The sequence below is a fragment of the Daucus carota genome, chromosome 2 (assembly GCF_001625215.2).
Source record: "Daucus carota subsp. sativus chromosome 2, DH1 v3.0, whole genome shotgun sequence".
Taxonomy (NCBI): Eukaryota; Viridiplantae; Streptophyta; class Magnoliopsida; order Apiales; family Apiaceae; genus Daucus; species Daucus carota.
The window spans coordinates 41,924,487-41,942,824 of NC_030382.2; the positions used below are offsets into that span (position 1 = coordinate 41,924,487).

Here is an 18,338-nt window from a genome sequence, read left to right on the forward strand (position 1 = left end):
GATTTGGGATGCACCCGCTCCCTCCCCCTCAATTGTTTACATAGTGGTACAGAATTTGGCACGCATTCTAATACTTTTATAAAATACAGTTTGATAAATTATTTTGAAAACTTTTTTTGAATGAAAATTTCAAAAAATTTTGTGGAACTATATTTTATATACATCTTAATATGCGTGTGCAAATTCTTCCCTATTTCTGTCTTTTTTTCAAAGATGGAGTTCCTTTTATGCAATCGATTTACTTCGAGCTTGCTCGTCAAAATGGGCTGATCGGGTACGCTTGTCTTAGTGATTGAACCATTTCTTCGCGCTACCCACTCTTGATTGGCTAAGATTTATTGTCGAGCAATGCAAACAAAGTGTAAAAAGAGTGAAAGAAGGAATAATACTTATTTTTAACTAGGCCCAACTATGAACCCAGATAGCCCCAACTCTGAATCCAGATAGCTCTTGGACCCGGCCCTTGCAGAAACATGTGTGAACGAAGTTTCCAGTCCAGTAGAAACGCAAGTCCACGACTCTACGGACATAGTCCAAAAAATCCCATCTCTATATGACTATATTCTGATTTCTATCTAGTATCTACGATGATATGGGAATTTGTTAAATACGTCAAAAATAGTTAGACGTATGCTGTTTAGGATAAGAAAAAGTCTATAATAATAAATAAATAAATATATATCCATTTTATAGGGTGTTTGACTTTTTATACGTATATTTAAGAGGCTTGACCACATGCTTAAAATTAGTATTTTTAAAATTTTATTTTTCTGAATAAAAATATTTATGTTATATTTTTATTCAGAAAAAAATTGAAAAATATTATTTTTTTCTATACGATCAAAACATCTAAAATTACGTGTAAAAAATCAAACGTTTTCGAATGATTCCGAAAATTTCCGCAAATTTGCATTAAGATCCCAAAGACCCAAACATATATTAATCTAATTACCACGTAGATAATAAGCAACATATGTTGGAAAAATGGTTATGCCGGCTGTGAATTGTGATAGTCAAATCTTGAATCTTGATGCTCCACATCTTTTCCTATGCTTCACATCACTTTGTGAAATCTCTTTACATATTCACTTCCAAACACACACACACGAACAAATATTTATATATTCTTTCCAGAGATATTAAACAGGGCTTTCTACTTGCACTCCTCCATCCACACCCAGGTATTCTATGACGCTAATTACTCCTCTTTTTATAATTTCTTTTTTTTTTTTGCAAATATATTATTTATTGCATATGTTGATTCTGTTTCTTTTGCATGCTCAATTATGATTATTGTTATTGGTGTAGCTGAGTCTTTAAGTTACTATTGATTGGTGGTTTAAATTAGCTGTTAATCTTGTATGAATTATGATAGTTGTGATACTATCATGGCTATGTTTTGTTTGTGAACTTGGATTATGGGATTTGAGTGTGAATTCTCGGTGGGTTATACTTAAGGGGATGAACTGATCTTTGGGGGGGGGGGGGGGGGGGGTGTTGGTTCATGGTTATTGAACCTGGTTAACGGGAGTTGGAACTTCAAACTCGTGATCGGTGTTGTTGGTTCATGGTTATTGAACCTGGTTAACGGGAGTTGGAACTTCAAACTCGTGATCAGAATAATGCTACTAATTGTATTGATTAGATTTATTGACATACAAATTTAACAAACTAAGGGGGTGTTTGGTTGGGGGTTAATGAGTCCAGTAAACAGGAATGAGAAACTCATTCTATAACTTACTGCTTGGTTTAAATTTTTAATAAACTGGAATGGGAACCCGTATGCCTTCAGCCGGTTAATAGAAACCTTGCCTATACCCGGGTTACTAAAATTCATTCCCGGTCTGTTTTATTGATCTATTCCCTCGATATCTCTACGTCTTCTCTTCGTCCCTCTCGATCTCTCGGCCTCCCCCCCCCCCCCCCCCCCTGACTCTCTCGCCTCTCTCTCACACTGACTCTCTCGCCTCACTCTCCCCTAAATCTCTCTCCCCATCTCTCTCAATCATATAGCTCGGTTGTCTCTTTTGAAGGTAACTCTTTACTCAGAACTTTTACCATATATGCACATGTAATAATTAATATATGCATATATTTGTGTATTTCTGCTCATAGTTTGTGTGAATTTATGGGTCTGGTGTGTCATTACCTGCTTATACATAAAAAAGATTGGTAATAAGGTGTTTGATCAAATGCCTAACTGAGTCCATTATTACTGATTTGATTAGACTGTGACTTTGTTATGGGAAGTACACAATTACATGGCCAAGTTTGGTTTTCAGCTCATTCACAGAGTTTTTTTCTGACCATCATGGTCTTTCCTGAAATTTCGTGAAGATAAAGGACACTGAGGAAAAAAAATGATATCAGATGCTACTATAGATAATTAATTTATTGTGTATTGTTCAAGGTCATAAAACTTAGAATGCACTACCTGCTGGCAGCAGCTTAGCAGTCTGTCATGACCAGAAACAATATTCATTACGGAAATGGAATTAATTTACTCCAAGATTGTGTTGTTCGCAATGGAATATCTTGAATACTAAGACATAATATGGAGGGTCGACACAAAGAAGCTAACATATTACCCGTGAACCCTGATCTGAATTCAAGATCAATGGAGATGGACAAAATACCCCATTAAAAGAAAAACTAATTCCAAACCCACAGCTGAATTATTCTGGTTCAGTTAGGCAGACCAAAATCTTTGTTTCCAAGAATTGCATTGGCTTAAGTTGTGCCTATCTAATGTCAGTGTCTAAAACTTTCTAGCATTGTAATTAAGTTATATTTTTTGAAGCATTAATAGTTTCAAGCATGTATTGAATTTGCTTGTGCCTTAATCATAACTTGTTATCAATTTCCTTTAAACAATTCAGTTTAATGCTTCACAAATTTATTTAGGGAACTGAGCTATGTAAAACCTCCTGCAGTAGATGTAATAAAAGCAATGTTCATCCCAAAACTTAAGGGCCAAGGCGCCACTGGGGATACCATTGCATTGTTAGGCGCCCTTGTCATGCCGTATGTTAGAAATAGTGTTAGCTTTGAAATGTTTATTACAATATTTTCCTTTGTCAACAGGCATAATCTCTTCCTTCACTCGGCTCTTGTACTCTCCAGGAAAATCCCAGACTCTGTCCAGGGCATCAATGTAAATTAAAATATTCACCTCTGTTTTATCTCTCAAAACCTGTATCTAATCCATCTATACAAGTATTATTGGTACTTCTAATAGATTATACAAAAAGAACAGTTTTTCCTCAGAAGGCGGCAAGAAAGTGCGTAGTAATGTATATTAATGCTCAATAGTTTATATTAGGTGCAGTGGCGGAGGGAGGTAGAGACCTGTGGGTGCACGTGCCCCCTTGGATTTTTTTAAAAAAAATAAAAATTATGTGGGACTCACACATTTGACAGCAATAATATACTATGTTCATACTCTGTGCCCCTAATTCCAGCTTAGTCATCTTTATTGAAAGAGAAATCTTTGCTAGTGTTAGTAATGAATCTATTATGCAATGTTTTCAGAACATGAAGACTCGTCATAGTACTTTGTAATATTTCTCTTCAGCATATATTTATACTTTCTATGATTTATTTTGCTGGAAATTTTTGGAGTGCCCCCTCGAGGTTTATGTTCTGGCTCCGCCACTAATTAGGTGTGACCATTGGTCCTAGAATGCAACATTGTTTTTTGTTTTGTTTATTCACTTTCTTCTCCAGAGAGTGATTGCTTTAATTAGATTATATTCATCATACACATATAGTTAGTTGTAATTATTTATATTCTGAATATCACAGAGGATGCCTTCAAATACTTTCTTATTGAGAGCGGATTTGCACTAGCGGTTGCCATTTTAATTAACGTATCCATTATATCAGTTTCAGGTACTGTTTACTCAAGCAACAGCCTCTCAGCTATTGACATAGACAGATGCACTGATCTAACCTTTAATTCAGCTTCTTTCCTTCTCAAGGTATGACTAAGCTCTAAAATTTTGTGTTTATTATATCTATACAGCTATAGAAATCAACTTGCTTTGGGAATGTACAATGAGTGGAGAAATCGATGCTAGAAGTCAGGTAAATTTCTAACATTTTTCTGATTTTGTTTCCGTTTTCAGTTATGCAAGTCTGTTAGACAAAGTCCAATGTTTAGTAAACGATATTTGTAAAAGACCATGATTACTGTAAAGGATTCCTAAAATGTACAGAACTAGGACCCCTTAATCTTACCTGATATGAGGTTAATTATGATGTTTAGTAAAAGCTTGATGTGGTAGTTTACAGTAATGATGGTCTTTTGCCATTTACTATAGAAAAAATTTGAAGAATGTCTATGGGCCAACCTCCCAAGTTTTATAATTGAAAGGAAAGGCGTGTCACCTGTTTGTCAATGGGTCAGTTCTGAGTTTTATAATCTCAAACAAAAAAGTGTGTTAGATTTTCTTTGTTCTGTCTTTGTTACATTGAATATGTAATTTTAATCCTTTGATGATTACACACAAGTGAAATCCATTTTACAAGAGTCAGCTAGCCAAAGTTTAAATTTTGGTGTGCTGTTTTGAATTTGTCTAATGTCGCTAGAAATAGATATCAGTTATTTCTGTGATTCTCTTTACACTGGCTCAGTATCCAGTGCATTTGGCAGGCCACTGCCATCTAATGGACAATCATTTTTTGGCAGGGCAAATGGATGGTATTCTGACGGTTGCCTCGTGATTGATTTCTTAGGTACATTTGTTTGAGTAACATGCTGTCTGGCTCAAATAATTAGCTTTATCATATGTAAAAGGTTGAGAAATTTACTTGTGTATTTTAGTGTGCATGAGGTTCTTATGATTTGTGTAAAAATTTTGCAAATAATTAGAAATTATTTTCGCTTATTATAGTAATATTGGATAATTAAAGCATATTTTGTAGGATTCATTTTTTTTTTCCTTACTCACTATTTTTATTATATTTCAGATTTTTTAGTAAGACCGTATGATTTTGGAAAAAACCAAATAAAGAATAAAATGCATGGCCGTGTTTGGAAGTTAGAGGTTTGAGATAAAATTAGAGGTTTGGAGTTTTTTAGAGGTTTGACCAATTTAATGCGCTAATGTTAGTGTTTGATAGTTAGCGGATTGAAATAGAGGGTTGGGCTCAAAAAGCTAATTTTCAAAAAGCTACTTTGAGGAGCTTTTGGGGTTAGAAGGTTTTGTTATGTGTCATAAAAAGCTTATCAAACAGCTATTTGCCAAACAGTTTTACAAGAAACCGTTAATTCAACCAACTAGTCAAAACATCTATTTCAACCAGCTAGTCAAAACATCTAGTTCAATCTGCTAACCGCTAATAACAGGGCCCATGAATAATAAATTGATAGTGAAAAGTAATTTTAGTTTTGTTTTATAATTTATAATTTATAATTTTGTACCTCCGTTCTACTTCTTAAAACTCAAATAAATAATGAATTATTTCATATTTTCCAAAAAATAAAAAATGGCTGTTTTTTTTATTAAAATTTTATAAGAATTTTTTTGATTTTTTAAAAGGTATTCCGATTCCCATTCTAGTGTAAACCAAACAGCCTATGTTGGTAATCTCATTCCCATTCCAGCCGGATCCAAACAGCATCGGTAACCTCATTCCCAATCCCGTTTCCCCCCATTTCCATACTCTCCATTCCCGATTCTCATTCTCATGTACGATCCAAACGCCTCCTAAAATTTTTATTTGTTTACCCTAAATCATGGTAAACTAGTAGTATGCTATTTACATTTGTTTTTTCATGTTGATTAAACACATTGCGAGGTGCTGTTTTATGAAGGTTTAGATATTTTAAACACCGAAAGCAATCTGTTCATTGTTTTTCTGCTGGTTGTGGGTACTGGTGTCAACATTACAGAGTACTAGAATTTGATTTCCAACCCTTTAGGCTTGAGCTGACCATAAATAGATTTTTATGGCTTTATACTATTTTTAGGTTGCTTACAATAAATTTAGTAGTACTCAGAACTCAGAAGTGTTTGATGATTTTTTCTTAGAAAAGAAATGAGGAAATAAATATTTGTTGTGCAGGCCTCCTTCGAGTAGCATTTTAGAGATTTAACTGCTGATTGGATATAGAGAGATTTAGGATAGAAAGCAAAATGAGGTTGATAAATGTTGCATCTTGCAATTTGAATCAATGGGCAATGGATTTCGAGTGCAATTTAAAAAATATCAAGGAATCAATAGCCACTGCTAAAAAAGCTGGCGCCATTATCAGGCTTGGGCCGGAGCTTGAAATTACTGGATATGGCTGTGAAGACCATTTCCTAGAACTCGACACCATTACTCACGCGTAAGTAACAATTGACTATTTGCATTATGTATACTATCAGTTTGTTGATTGTATTGGACATGTTATACTTGAATGCTTTCATTTAAATTGCAGGTGGGAGTGTTTAAAAGAGATTTTGGTTGGTGACTGGACTGACGGCATCTTATGTAGTTTCGGAATGCCAATTATCAAAGGCTCCGAGCGGTACAATTGTCAAGTGTTATGTCTAAACCGAAAAATTATCATGATACGCCCCAAAATGTGGCTGGCAAATGACGGGAACTACAGGGAACTGCGGTGGTTTACAACGTGGAAGCATCACGAGGAGCTTGTGGAATTTCGGCTGCCAGCTGAAATTGCTGAGGCTATATCACAGGACAGTGTTCCTTTTGGTTATGGATATATGCAATTTATAGACACGTATGCAACCTCCTCTTATAATTTGTCATTTAATTTAGCACTGACCTTATTTACCATATGTGTAAATGGTAATATATTTAGTTCTTTCTTAATTTGAATTGTTTGTTTCATATTAGAGCTGTTGCAGCTGAAGTTTGTGAAGAACTTTTTAGTCCTATGCCTCCTCACACTGAACTTGCACTGAATGGTGTTGAAGTATTTCTGAATGCCAGTGGGAGTCACCATCAACTAAGGAAGCTTGATCTTCGCCTTCGTGCATTTATAAGTGCTACACATACTAGAGGAGGAGTTTACATGTATAGCAACCACCAAGGATGTGATGGTGGTCGTCTTTATTATGGTATATAATGTGCTTTATTAGCTCCCAGGTTTCTTTATATTATTTGTTGTTGATAATATTGTGCTTGAATTCCCTACCCTATCCACGAAGAATCCCTTTCTGTCCTTCCATTACGGAAATCAAAATCAGCCTTTACATAACCATCAAAGTTTCTATTAAACTCTAATTTTTTTGAATGATAATGTGTTGCAGATGGATGTGCTTGTATTGTTGTAAATGGGGATGTTGTTGCACAAGGTTCACAGTTTTCTTTGAAAGATGTAGAGGTGGTGGTAGCTCAGATAGACTTAGATGCGGTATTTCTAAATATCCTAAATTATATATTGCAAGTTAATGTTCTTCCTTTCTCTAGCAAAAGTTGTTGGCTGGAAATATTGTTATAGTTTTTTTTAACAAGTAGTCTATATTTCTCTCGCTGGACATTTCATTCCTAGTTTCAAGTTATTCACAAATCATACTTTTCTGGTCTTCCATTTTATCTTTCTGCTTTTAATGCTTTTGTCCTTCACAACTCCACAGGTTGCAAGTCTTAGAGGATCCATAAGTAGTTTTCAAGAGCAAGCAAGTAGCAAACCTAAAGTGTCTTCAGTTCCAGTGCATTACAAGCTTTGCCAATCTTTTAAGCTGCAGATGTCCCTTTCAAGTCCTCGAAAGGTCAGTTTATGATGCTCCCTGTTTAGGGATATGGAATCATCTAGCATGAGCTGCATCTTCTTCAACCCTTTAGCCCCTTCCCTCTCCATTATAATATGTTCCGTGAAATGTTTAAAATGTTGGACAAAGTTGAATTTTGGTATTACTGGGTTCCATTCGCTGATACCTTCTCATACATATTCTAGATTAAGTATCATTCTCCCGAGGAAGAAATAGCTTTTGGACCTGGTTGTTGGCTATGGGATTATCTACGAAGAAGTGGAGCTTCTGGTTTTTTACTTCCTCTTTCAGGTGGGGCCGATAGTTCCTCTGTCGCTGCAATTGTTGGTTGCATGTGCCAGCTCGTAGTTAAAGGTTAGTCTATTATATATATTTTTTCTTGTAGCAGATCTCTAGTCAAAGAATAATTACTATATATTTTGTCTTAGTTGACATATTTGTTTTTTTTATACTGAATGCCACCTAAGTACGAAAAGTTTTACCACCAATGAGCCAACGTCGATTTTTGCTTTTTTATTGAATGTATGTTGCCATGATATCTATAGTTCGGAGACCAGAGAAACAGGTTTTTTCTTGGGGAAGGAATAGTATTTGAAAAAAAATTGGTTGGAGCTTTCAAATTTATAGTCAGTATGGTTTGAGTGTTTTTTAATTTATGTCTATACTTAATAGCATGTATGATAATATTATATTGGTAGCTTTTAAATTTATAGTAGTCAGTATGGGTATGGTTGAGTGTTTTCTTTTTTGTCATGTTATTTGGACTAGAGTCGATACCTAAAGATAAGTTTTGTCAATAGAGAATCTGACATCTGAGTGGGAGTACTTGCTTGAAGTAGGTGGACTTCTCTTTATAATTGAGTCCTAGAAAAAATAACAGAGAAAAGGCAGACCGTCCTGTTTAATTACATGAGTTTTGCTGTTGAAAGACCTGGTCACCTTCCGGTTCCCCTAAATGACTACCAAGTGGTTTGCAACATATATAAATTTTTATTTGTTTTATGCTGTTTTATTATTATGCAGAAATTGAGAATGGGGATAGTCAGGTAAAAGCGGATGCTATAAGAATTGGTAATTACACTGATGGACAGTTTCCATCTGACAGCAAAGAGTTTGCGAAACGCATATTTTACACTGTGTACATGGGATCTGAAAATAGGTATGCATGTCAGCAACTCAGCATCTGTAATACTTCTTTCTGTGCAGTTTTTCTTATTCTTTCTGAGTTGTATACATTGACAACTAAATATCTTAATCAGTGATCACCCTCAATCACACATCTTCTTTTCAAGTTGAATGGCTGATTTTTCTGGGTTTTTGCCATTATTTTTAGTTTCTAGGTAAGGGTCAATTGCAGAAATTAAAATTCACTAATAGCCCACCTCGACTATGGTTCAAACCTCAACCTCTTGTTACAAAGAGAGAGGGGTCATCTCTTGGCTACAAGCCAGGGAATTATTCATGTAATTAAATCTTCCCGTACTTGGACAAATTTTGCTCAATGTTGAGGTTGGTACATATTAGTTGTAGACTTGTAGTTAATATGGCATATTCACCTCATCTTTTTAAAAGCATAAAACTGTGGAGCTAAGAGTATTTTTAAACATGGATCTGCCACCTGCTTTTTCCCGCAAATGTTTTTATTTGAACATTTAAATGCATGCAAGTTGTAAATTAATTATGGAAAAATAACAACCATATTGCATATATTTAATGGTAAAGAAATTAGTTTGGGATTACAATATAAAGTGCATAGGGCATTGCTTGTCATTAGTTTTGTTTTAACTCTTCTCTGGATGTTACACACCATTCTTTTATACTTCCTTATGTCAATGACTAGTGACCAGGTTTTGTCATTTACAGCTCGGAAACAACAAAGACACGGGCAAAAGTGTTGGCAGATGAAATCGGATCATGGCATCTTGATGTTTCTATAGATGGAGTAGTTTCTGCCCTGCTCACTTTATTTCAGACTCTAACTGGGAAACGACCACGTTACAAGGTAAAAGTGATATAAAAGATACTTTTTATAAATTGTAGTTTACCTTCAACGAATGACATGTCATTGCTGGATTAATGAGCAACTTCATGTTAGCTAGTCTTAAGAATTTTTAACTGATCATTTTTTGGCTTCTAATTATGACAGCTAGATGGAGGATCAAACATTGAAAACTTGGGTTTGCAGAATATTCAGGCTAGAATCAGAATGGTGTTGGCATTTATGCTAGCATCACTCTTGCCATGGGTTCATAACAAACCAGGATTTTATCTGGTTTTAGGTAGCTCCAATGTAGATGAAGGATTGCGTGGTTATCTCACAAAGGTATATTGTTAAATCACCCATCTCCTATAAAAATAGACTTATGCTTAATGTGTCACAAGATACACAATATTCTGTTCCCTACCAACACCCTTGTATCGGGATGATCACTGCTAAGTAGATACATGGATTCATTTCTGTTAAGCAGTATAGTATAGGCATAGGTTTTAGCCAGAAGATTCTTGCACCTAACAAAAAGATGTGAAAAACAAGTTTCATTGATATTTCCTTATACAAGCATAAACACATAAGTTATACTTGTTTCTAAATGTAAATAATTTAGATATTATTTGTAAAGAATGTACTTCAGATATGAGGATTATCAAAAGGTATACAATCTTCTGCTAACGTACAGAACAAACTTTAACTAGCACCTTAAGTATCTAACGCAAGTTAAGAAACAACCATATTACTAGTCGTTCCCTTTTGCCCATGTGGATTATATTTTATGTTTTTATTTTATAAAATATAACTTAAATTTGTCAAAAACCCTTCGGGTAAATCAGGTTGATGTAGTTTATGGATATATGTAATAGATTTAGCTTATCTCTACGACTGCCTACAAGACTTTTAAGCAAACCAACAGCAGATGAATTAAAGAAAACAATAAGTACTGAGATAGATATTCAGGTCTCTCCTAAACCTAACTCAACAATAAAGAACATACAATTACTCAACAAACCCCCAGCAACCCAACCCCCCCCCCCCCCCCCGCCCCGCGGACACTCACCGTATGTGTCACTCCCCTTTGTCACGTGCCATCACTTTAAAATTACCCTTCAATTGTCTGTGCTGCTCCACTTCCACTTGTGTTAGCTTCAGGTGTTTTGACATTTTGCCCTTACACTTAAGCCTGGAGTGAGCAAGTAATGCTGTTGGATTGGGTGAGGTCATTACAACATATTGAAAAATTGGGGACCAATAAAGAGAAGAAAGAAAGTCAGCGCAACTCTATTGAAGTTTATATTGATATTGATTTGTAACCATTTACTAGAGGCTTGCTGTAGCTAGATAATTCTACTAGGCCAGTAATGCCATATTAGAATGTAGTTCTACATATGATATCTATGCAGGTTGACAACTTATATGTGCCCTCTCTTGTAATTGGTCTCAAGTTAAACAAAGAAATGTATTTTGGCTGTCTTTTAATTAAAATATCTAAGAGTAGCCCAAGGAAAAGGGCTATTAATTAAACATTTCATTGTAATCTACTCTTCATTATTAGTGCTTGGTATATTATTAAGTTGCCCCAGGGTTGCAGACTATATAATGCGAGATTACTAATATCTTTTATGTAATCAGCATGATATAGTTGTAATTAGCATCTGCTGTGTAGTATGACTGCAGTTCAGCTGATATCAATCCAATAGGAAGTATTAGCAAGCAGGACCTCCGGATATTCCTGCGTTGGGCTGCCGTCAATCTTGGTTACCCATCCTTGGCTGATGTTGAAGCAGCTCCACCCACTGCTGAGCTGGAGCCTATTCGGTCCGATTACAGTCAGGTACACAATCTATCTCCTAAAGAGCATCTTTCCTTATTATATGTTTGTCTTACAAAAACGTAGTTATTTTAATGCTAATTGCCGTAGTGTTGCGATCCAAAAATTTCTTGTAATTTTAAGTTATATTTTCTTTACCACGCTGCACTTGAGGTTCATGTCAGTATACCAATGTATCCTTGTCTAACAGCTTGATGAAGTAGACATGGGTATGACATATGAAGAACTTTCAGTCTACGGAAGATTGCGAAAGATATTCCGCTGTGGTCCTGTATCTATGTTCCAGGTATGTTTCTAGAGCAGACCCTCTGTGTTTATAGATACTGTATTGTCTGGTCTACAAATCACGTGTCAGTAGCCTATATGATGTAGTAGTATTAGTATAAGTACAACTGCAGGGCAATAGTGTCTTTAGTACTCTATTCTGTTCTACTTATAAATAGACTTGTGTGCTGTGAAGATGCATATTATGAAATACAAAACTTCTCTTCCAAGTCTCTCTCTCTTCTCTAACTGATTTTCCCTCTCTTTCTAAACTCTTTCTCTCTCTACATTCTGATCTGATCTCTCTCTCATTTCTCTCTCAATTCTCCATCTCTCTGCCCTAATTCACCTCTGTTTAGCTATAATCTACTGTTCAATTACTTGAATTCCTGTTATTTCAGTTCATAAACACAGAAAACACCAAAAATAGCTTTGTCATACATTGAAGGCATGACAAATTGGTATCAGAGCGCTCAAATTAGATCCAGCTACTGCTTCTATCTCACTGTGCTACTCAAAACGACTGGAGCGGTTGTAGTATCATTGTAATCGCAGAAGCAAATCTGTAGTCTTGATCAGAACAGTCCAGGTACTCTGTTCTGTGACTTCTCTCTTAGATCTGAGATTTCTGTTGCTTGTTTTGAAGTTTGCTGTTGAAATCCTATAGATTACAGCCGTTTCTGTTAGTATATACTATTAGTGTTCTTGTTGTTGAAGATCCGTGTGTGTAGAAATTGTATTGTTGACTGGAGAAGTACTGAGTCAACTCAGTAAAGGAAGGAAGTGTTAATCTGAGAGTTAAACAAGTAATTGAGAAAGAATGACCTCCTGAAAAACTAGGTCAACCACTGCTGAAACTTCACAGCAAGGTACACTGAGAACACTCCAGGAAGAGATTCAGCAAAACAAATCTGGAGCTAATGATAGAATTGATAAGCTACAGTCCTCAATTGAGAAATTAATCTCAGGAATGCAGAGTGCTATGAATGGAGAAACACCTGCAGCAGAAGAAACTCTGAATGAGGAGGAGGAAATTCCAGATATTACTGGCATGAGAGGTGTATTCAGGAATCCTTCCCATGCTGCTGTTCTGAGACAAAGAGGAGGACACAACAGATTTCAGAGAGGGGAAGCTGAAGATGAGGTAGAATTGTTGGAGGTTCCTGAAGGCAGGATAGACATTCACAGCCTCAGGCATCTCAAATTAAGTTTTCCAGTGTTCAAAGAAGGTAGTGAGGCTCTGGAATGGTTACGGGATTGTGAAGAGTATTTTTCAATTTATGAGGTGGTTGACAGGAAGAGAGCAGCTATTGCTGCAATGCACCTCAGTGGAGTGCCAAGATCTTGGTACAAGTCCTTTATGATTGGAAGGAACAATGCCACTTGGAGGCAATTTACTCAAGCTTTTTTGGCCAGGTTTGGGGAAGCTGATACTGAACTAGTCTTTGATAAATTTAAGAAGTTACATCAGACTTCTACGGTGGAGGCTTATTTTGATGACTTTGAGAAGTGCAGAGGTCAACTCCTTATGAAGATTCCTGGTCTTACCAATGAATACTTCTTAGAAAATTTCATTGGAGGCTTGCAGAATGATATCAGGGGAATGTTAAGGCTGTTGGAGCCAGCTACTCTGGAACAGGCCCTGAAATTGGCAAGGTATTATGAACAAACTCTTGGCAGCCAGCCAAGGAAGAAAGAATATACTGGAAACTTTCATAAGAACACAGGCAATGTTAGTACTAACCAGAAATTAGTAGGAGGTACAATAGCATCATCAGCTGATGCTTCACTATTGACTTCTCATAAGTCCAGTGAGTCCTTAACCTCCAAACCTAGGCAGCTGACTTACTCTCAGAGGGAGGAAAGAAGGAAGAAAGGACTATGTTTTTACTGTGATGAGAAATTTGTCAAAGGACATGAATGTAAAAAGCCTCAAGTGTTCCTTATGGTAGCAGAGGATAATCTTGAAGAAGAATCTGGGGGTGAGGACATTAATAGTGGAAGTAATGATGAACTAGGTGATGAAGAAATTATATTAGCAGCCATGAACAATGAGGCAGCAAACTTCAAGCCTCTGCAGTTTAAAGGAAAGGTCCATGGAAAAGAGGTACTGATGCTAATTGATGGTGGAAGTTCTTTAAATCTGATTCACTCTGACCTTTGTCACCAACTAAATCTGACCATGGTTCCCCAAGAGCCTATTTCCATCAGACTACCTAATGGAGCAACTCTCACTTGTAAGCTTATGTGTCCTGGTCTTCAATGGATTTGGAATGAGGTAGAGTTCACTGCTGATATGCATGTAGTGGATACCTTGGAGTGGCCAATTATTTTGGGAGTAGAATGGTTGTCACTGATTGGAAATTTCAGTTGCAACTATCAGAAAAAAACTTTAAAGTTTTTCTGGAAAGGGAATACAATCAGACTTTGCACTGAATCTAAAATGACAGATGTGGGCTCCTTCAATCAGTTGACTACAGTTACACCTGTGTGGATGGAACAGATTGAGGACAGCTATGAGGGAGATGCTGTGGTTCAACAGATCATCACAGAAGCTGTCATCACTCAGGAAGGGCCACAAGAATATTATTTGAGGCAAGGATTACTCCTCTACAGAGGAAAATGGGTGATAGGCAGCCATGGCAATCTCAGGAGGCATGTATTTGAGGAACTGCATTGCAAAGGGGTGGGTGGTCATTCTGGCAGGAAGGCTACCTTAAGGAGAATTAAAGAGTATTTTTTCTGGCCTAACATCAGTCAATCAGTAGGGCAATGGGTGAGGGAATGTACAGTCTGTCAGCAGTCTAAAGGAGAGACAGTTAAGAAACCAGGGTTGTTGCAACCCTTGGAGATTCCCAAGGAACCATGGAGAGATATTGCCATGGATTTTATTACTGGACTGCCTAAATCAAGGGGATTTGAAGTAATTTGGGTAATCATAGACAGATTTAGTAGGTATGGACACTTTCTGGCCCTATCACATCCTATAACTGCTAAAGGATTGGCCCATACTTTCTTTGAGCAGATCTATAAACTGCATGGTTTACCAGTAACTATAGTGAGTGACAGGGACCGCCTATTCCTAAGTGAGTTCTGGCAGACTTTGTTTAAACTCTCTGGCACTAGATTGCAGCTAAGTACAACCTACCACCCTCAGTCAGATGGGAGCACTGAGAGGGTGAATCACTGTCTAGAGCAATATCTGAGATGTATGACAAGTCAGAATCCTAGAAATTGGGCTCTGTGGCTGCCATCTGCAGAGTGGTGGTACAACACCACTTACCACACCACTCTGCAGTCCACTCCATTTCAAATTGTGTATGGCACTAAACCAAGACACTTGGCTTGGGTGGACAGAGAGCACACAAATCTGCAAGGGTTGGAGGACTTCCTCAATGAAAAGCAGAAGCAATGGAGTGCACTTAAAGACCTACTGGCAGAAGCTCAAGTTAAGATGAAACATTATGTTGATGCCAACAGATCTGAGAGAGTATTTCAACCTGGAGAGTTTGTATACCTCAAGCTTCAGCCTTATAGGCAAGTTTCTGTGGCTGTTAGGAAAAATCTAAAGTTAGCAGCAAAGTACTATGGGCCCTATGAAATTCTACAAAAGGTGGGATCAGTTGCTTACAAATTGTCCCTATCAGCCAGCTCTAGAATTCATCCTGTTTTTCATGTGTCACAACTCAAGAAGGCTGTGGGACAATCCAAGGTGCTGCAGCAGCTGCCACAGGTCAATGACCAGGGGGTATTTGACCTAATTCCCCTCAGACAGTTGGACACTAGGCAGATCATAAGGGACAACAAGACAGTTTATCAGAAATTAATTCACCGGAAGGGGTGCAGTGTGGATGAAGCCACTTGGGAAGATGAAGACTTACTGCAGCAGAACTTTCCAGCTTTTGGCTCACCTTGAGGACAAGCTGATTCTGAGGGGGAAGGATTGTCAGGCATAGCCTATATGAAGTAGTAGTATTAGTATAAGTACAACTGCAGGGCAATAGTGTCTTTAGTACTCTATTCTGTTCTACTTATAAATAGACTTGTGTGCTGTGAAGATGCATATTATGAAATACAAAACTTCTCTTCCAAGTCTCTCTCTCTTCTCTAACTGATTTTCCCTCTCTTTCTAAACTCTTTCTCTCTCTACATTCTGATCTGATCTCTCTCTCATTTCTCTCTCAATTCTCCATCTCTCTGCCCTAATTCACCTCTGTTTAGCTACAATCTACTGTTCAATTACTTGAATTCCTGTTATTTCAGTTCATAAACACAGAAAACACCAAAAATAGCTTTGTCATACATTGAAGGCATGACACAACGGTAAATCACAAGAATCTATTATAGCTACTTATGCCCGTATTATCATCAATATTTGGAGAAAAGGGGGGGCATTGTGTAAAATTAAAATAACTACTTGTATTTGCCAGTTACATTCAAGTGTTTACTAGGTAAAAATTGGTTTATGCTGTGATATCAATAGATACAGGAAGAAATGTTCATTATTCAAATAGCAATTTAAGAGCATCTCCAATAGACTCTTAGAATCACTCTTAAATATAATATAAATTATTAGCTCTTAGCAATTTAGTGTACATGTACTCCAACAATGTTCTTTATATCCACTCTTTATTTATTTTTATATTATTAAAAGTACATTGAACTCATAAAAAGACAAAAGAAAATGGAAAGAAAGAGAGTAAGTGGAACAAACTTATAATAAAATATTAGTTAAGAGCTATCTAGTGGCTCCTACAATTGAGGAGAGAGAAGAGACTCTTAAGTTTTTAAAGAGCCTCTAAGAGTCTCTTGGAACTCAAAATTTGGCATGACTCTTTATTTTTTAATTTAAGAGCTCAAATAAAGAGCTTATTGGAGATGCTCTAAATGTTTATTTTAATATCTGAAATGAAATTTCCATATTTGTGAAGATCATGTAGTGAGTGGTGACCATGATGTGTCACAAGCTACATAGAAAAAGATTTTTATCTATGTTATCCTGTCATATACTATCTTTCAGTGGATATGTGAATTACAATACCAGATCTGTGTTCCAATTCTATTCACTGGCCCTTTCCAACTCAACTATAGAAAAGAACTATGCTACCACCTGCATGTTTTAACTTGCCAAATTATAGGATGCTGCTTTTATCCTAGGTGAATAGAGTGGCTGTACATGTAACAATATTTTCTTGTTTCTTGATAAAATTTATTGCAGAATCTATGTTACAAATGGGGTGGAAGATTAACACCATCACAGGTGGCTGATAAAGTGAAGTACTTCTTCAAGTATTATTCAATAAACAGGCACAAAATGACTGTGATGACGCCCTCTTATCACGCTGAGGTACTTTCCTTAAAATATGCAATTTTACAAAGGCTTTGACTTTTTCCAGCAAAGAAACTTTAACTTTACGTCATTTAGCAGAAATCTTATTATCTTTACTGTCCTGCAGAGTTATTCACCAGAGGACAACAGATTTGATCTACGCCAGTTTTTGTATAACGCAAGATGGCCATATCAGTTCCGCAAGATTGATGAAATGGTAAAAGAAATTGATGGAGATAAAGTTACTCTTTTAAAAGCAACGGAAAAGGATCACCAGGATGTTACATCTGTCGGAGGTATGGGAGTTATTGCAGCTGGCTCAGGGGATCCAAGAGCTGGTGTTTAAGTTTGCATGTTATACGCAGCAGAAGACATTAATAAAAATATATTAACTTCAAGGAGAGCTATGAACAATGAAGCTACAACTTTGTTCTTCCGAATTTGAATCCATGTAAAATTATGTGTACTTGGGTCCAGGTACCTGTGTCTCGTTTCAAACCTTTTTACCAGGTAGAGATCTGGTATCAGTTTCTTTAGCTGCTTATGTAGTGCCAGAGTTCTTTTGTAAAGTATAATCAAGTACATTACCCAGATGTTTTCGGAACTACAGTTTTCATCCCTTGGGGAAGCATATGTGCATATGTGCATTGTTTTCTGAACTTGAAAGAATAAACGATACAGATACCAGAAGCTGTTGATGCAAGATATTTATTTTTGCTACTAAGCCACAAGGGCAAAACAAATTACTAGTGGAAATCGAACTTATAAGCTCTTGTACACGAGACTTCTGTCTACGCAGGATCTAAGCGATATGAGTTACCCTTGGTCATTTGTGACTGGTGCAAGTAGTGAGAGTCCAAAATAGCCACTTTTGCAGTAAAGTTCGAGTCCAGAAGAATATTGCTGGCTTTGATATCACGGTGAAATATTGGTGGGTTTGCTTCAGTATGGAGTTGTAATATACCTTTCGCTGAATTCGGAGCTCCATGCAATCTCATCCCCTTTGATTTAGCTACCAGTAAACAGAAACCACTGTCAAATCCCAGAATTATATCTTCCTAGAACAGAGCACCTTAAATTCAACGCAAACCCAAAAATGCTAGTATTTGACCAAGTAGTGAAATGAGTATATCAAGAAAATTTATGTTTTTATTTCAAATTCATGAATTTTGAGTCCTCAGTATTCTATTTGTTCAT

The 18,338-nt window shown here is 36.6% G+C and overlaps 1 protein-coding gene across 11 annotated transcripts; it reads left to right on the forward strand.

Moving 5' to 3' along the window:
• The first annotated feature begins 973 nt into the window (after positions 1 to 973).
• Positions 974 to 17,745, forward strand: LOC108209154 (glutamine-dependent NAD(+) synthetase). Of its 11 annotated transcripts, none has more exons than XM_017379930.2 (17): positions 974 to 1,181; positions 3,085 to 3,154; positions 3,886 to 3,980; positions 4,691 to 4,737; positions 6,070 to 6,334; positions 6,428 to 6,733; positions 6,850 to 7,073; positions 7,266 to 7,369; positions 7,593 to 7,727; positions 7,913 to 8,081; positions 8,751 to 8,886; positions 9,591 to 9,729; positions 9,874 to 10,050; positions 11,384 to 11,551; positions 11,739 to 11,834; positions 17,031 to 17,159; positions 17,269 to 17,745. In XM_017379930.2, the coding sequence occupies exons 5-17, from the start codon at positions 6,141 to 6,143 to the stop codon at positions 17,485 to 17,487; spliced, it is 2,196 nt and encodes a 731-aa protein (XP_017235419.2). In that variant the 5' UTR covers positions 974 to 1,181; positions 3,085 to 3,154; positions 3,886 to 3,980; positions 4,691 to 4,737; positions 6,070 to 6,140; the 3' UTR covers positions 17,488 to 17,745. The 11 variants fall into 11 exon arrangements, with proteins under 11 accessions (XP_017235419.2, XP_063943668.1, XP_063943663.1 ...); XM_064087593.1 differs by having other exon boundaries at positions 994 to 1,181; positions 3,886 to 4,086; XM_064087595.1 differs by lacking the exon at positions 3,085 to 3,154 and adding an exon at positions 4,025 to 4,086 and having other exon boundaries at positions 994 to 1,181; positions 3,886 to 3,939.
• The last annotated feature ends 593 nt before the right edge of the window (positions 17,746 to 18,338 follow it).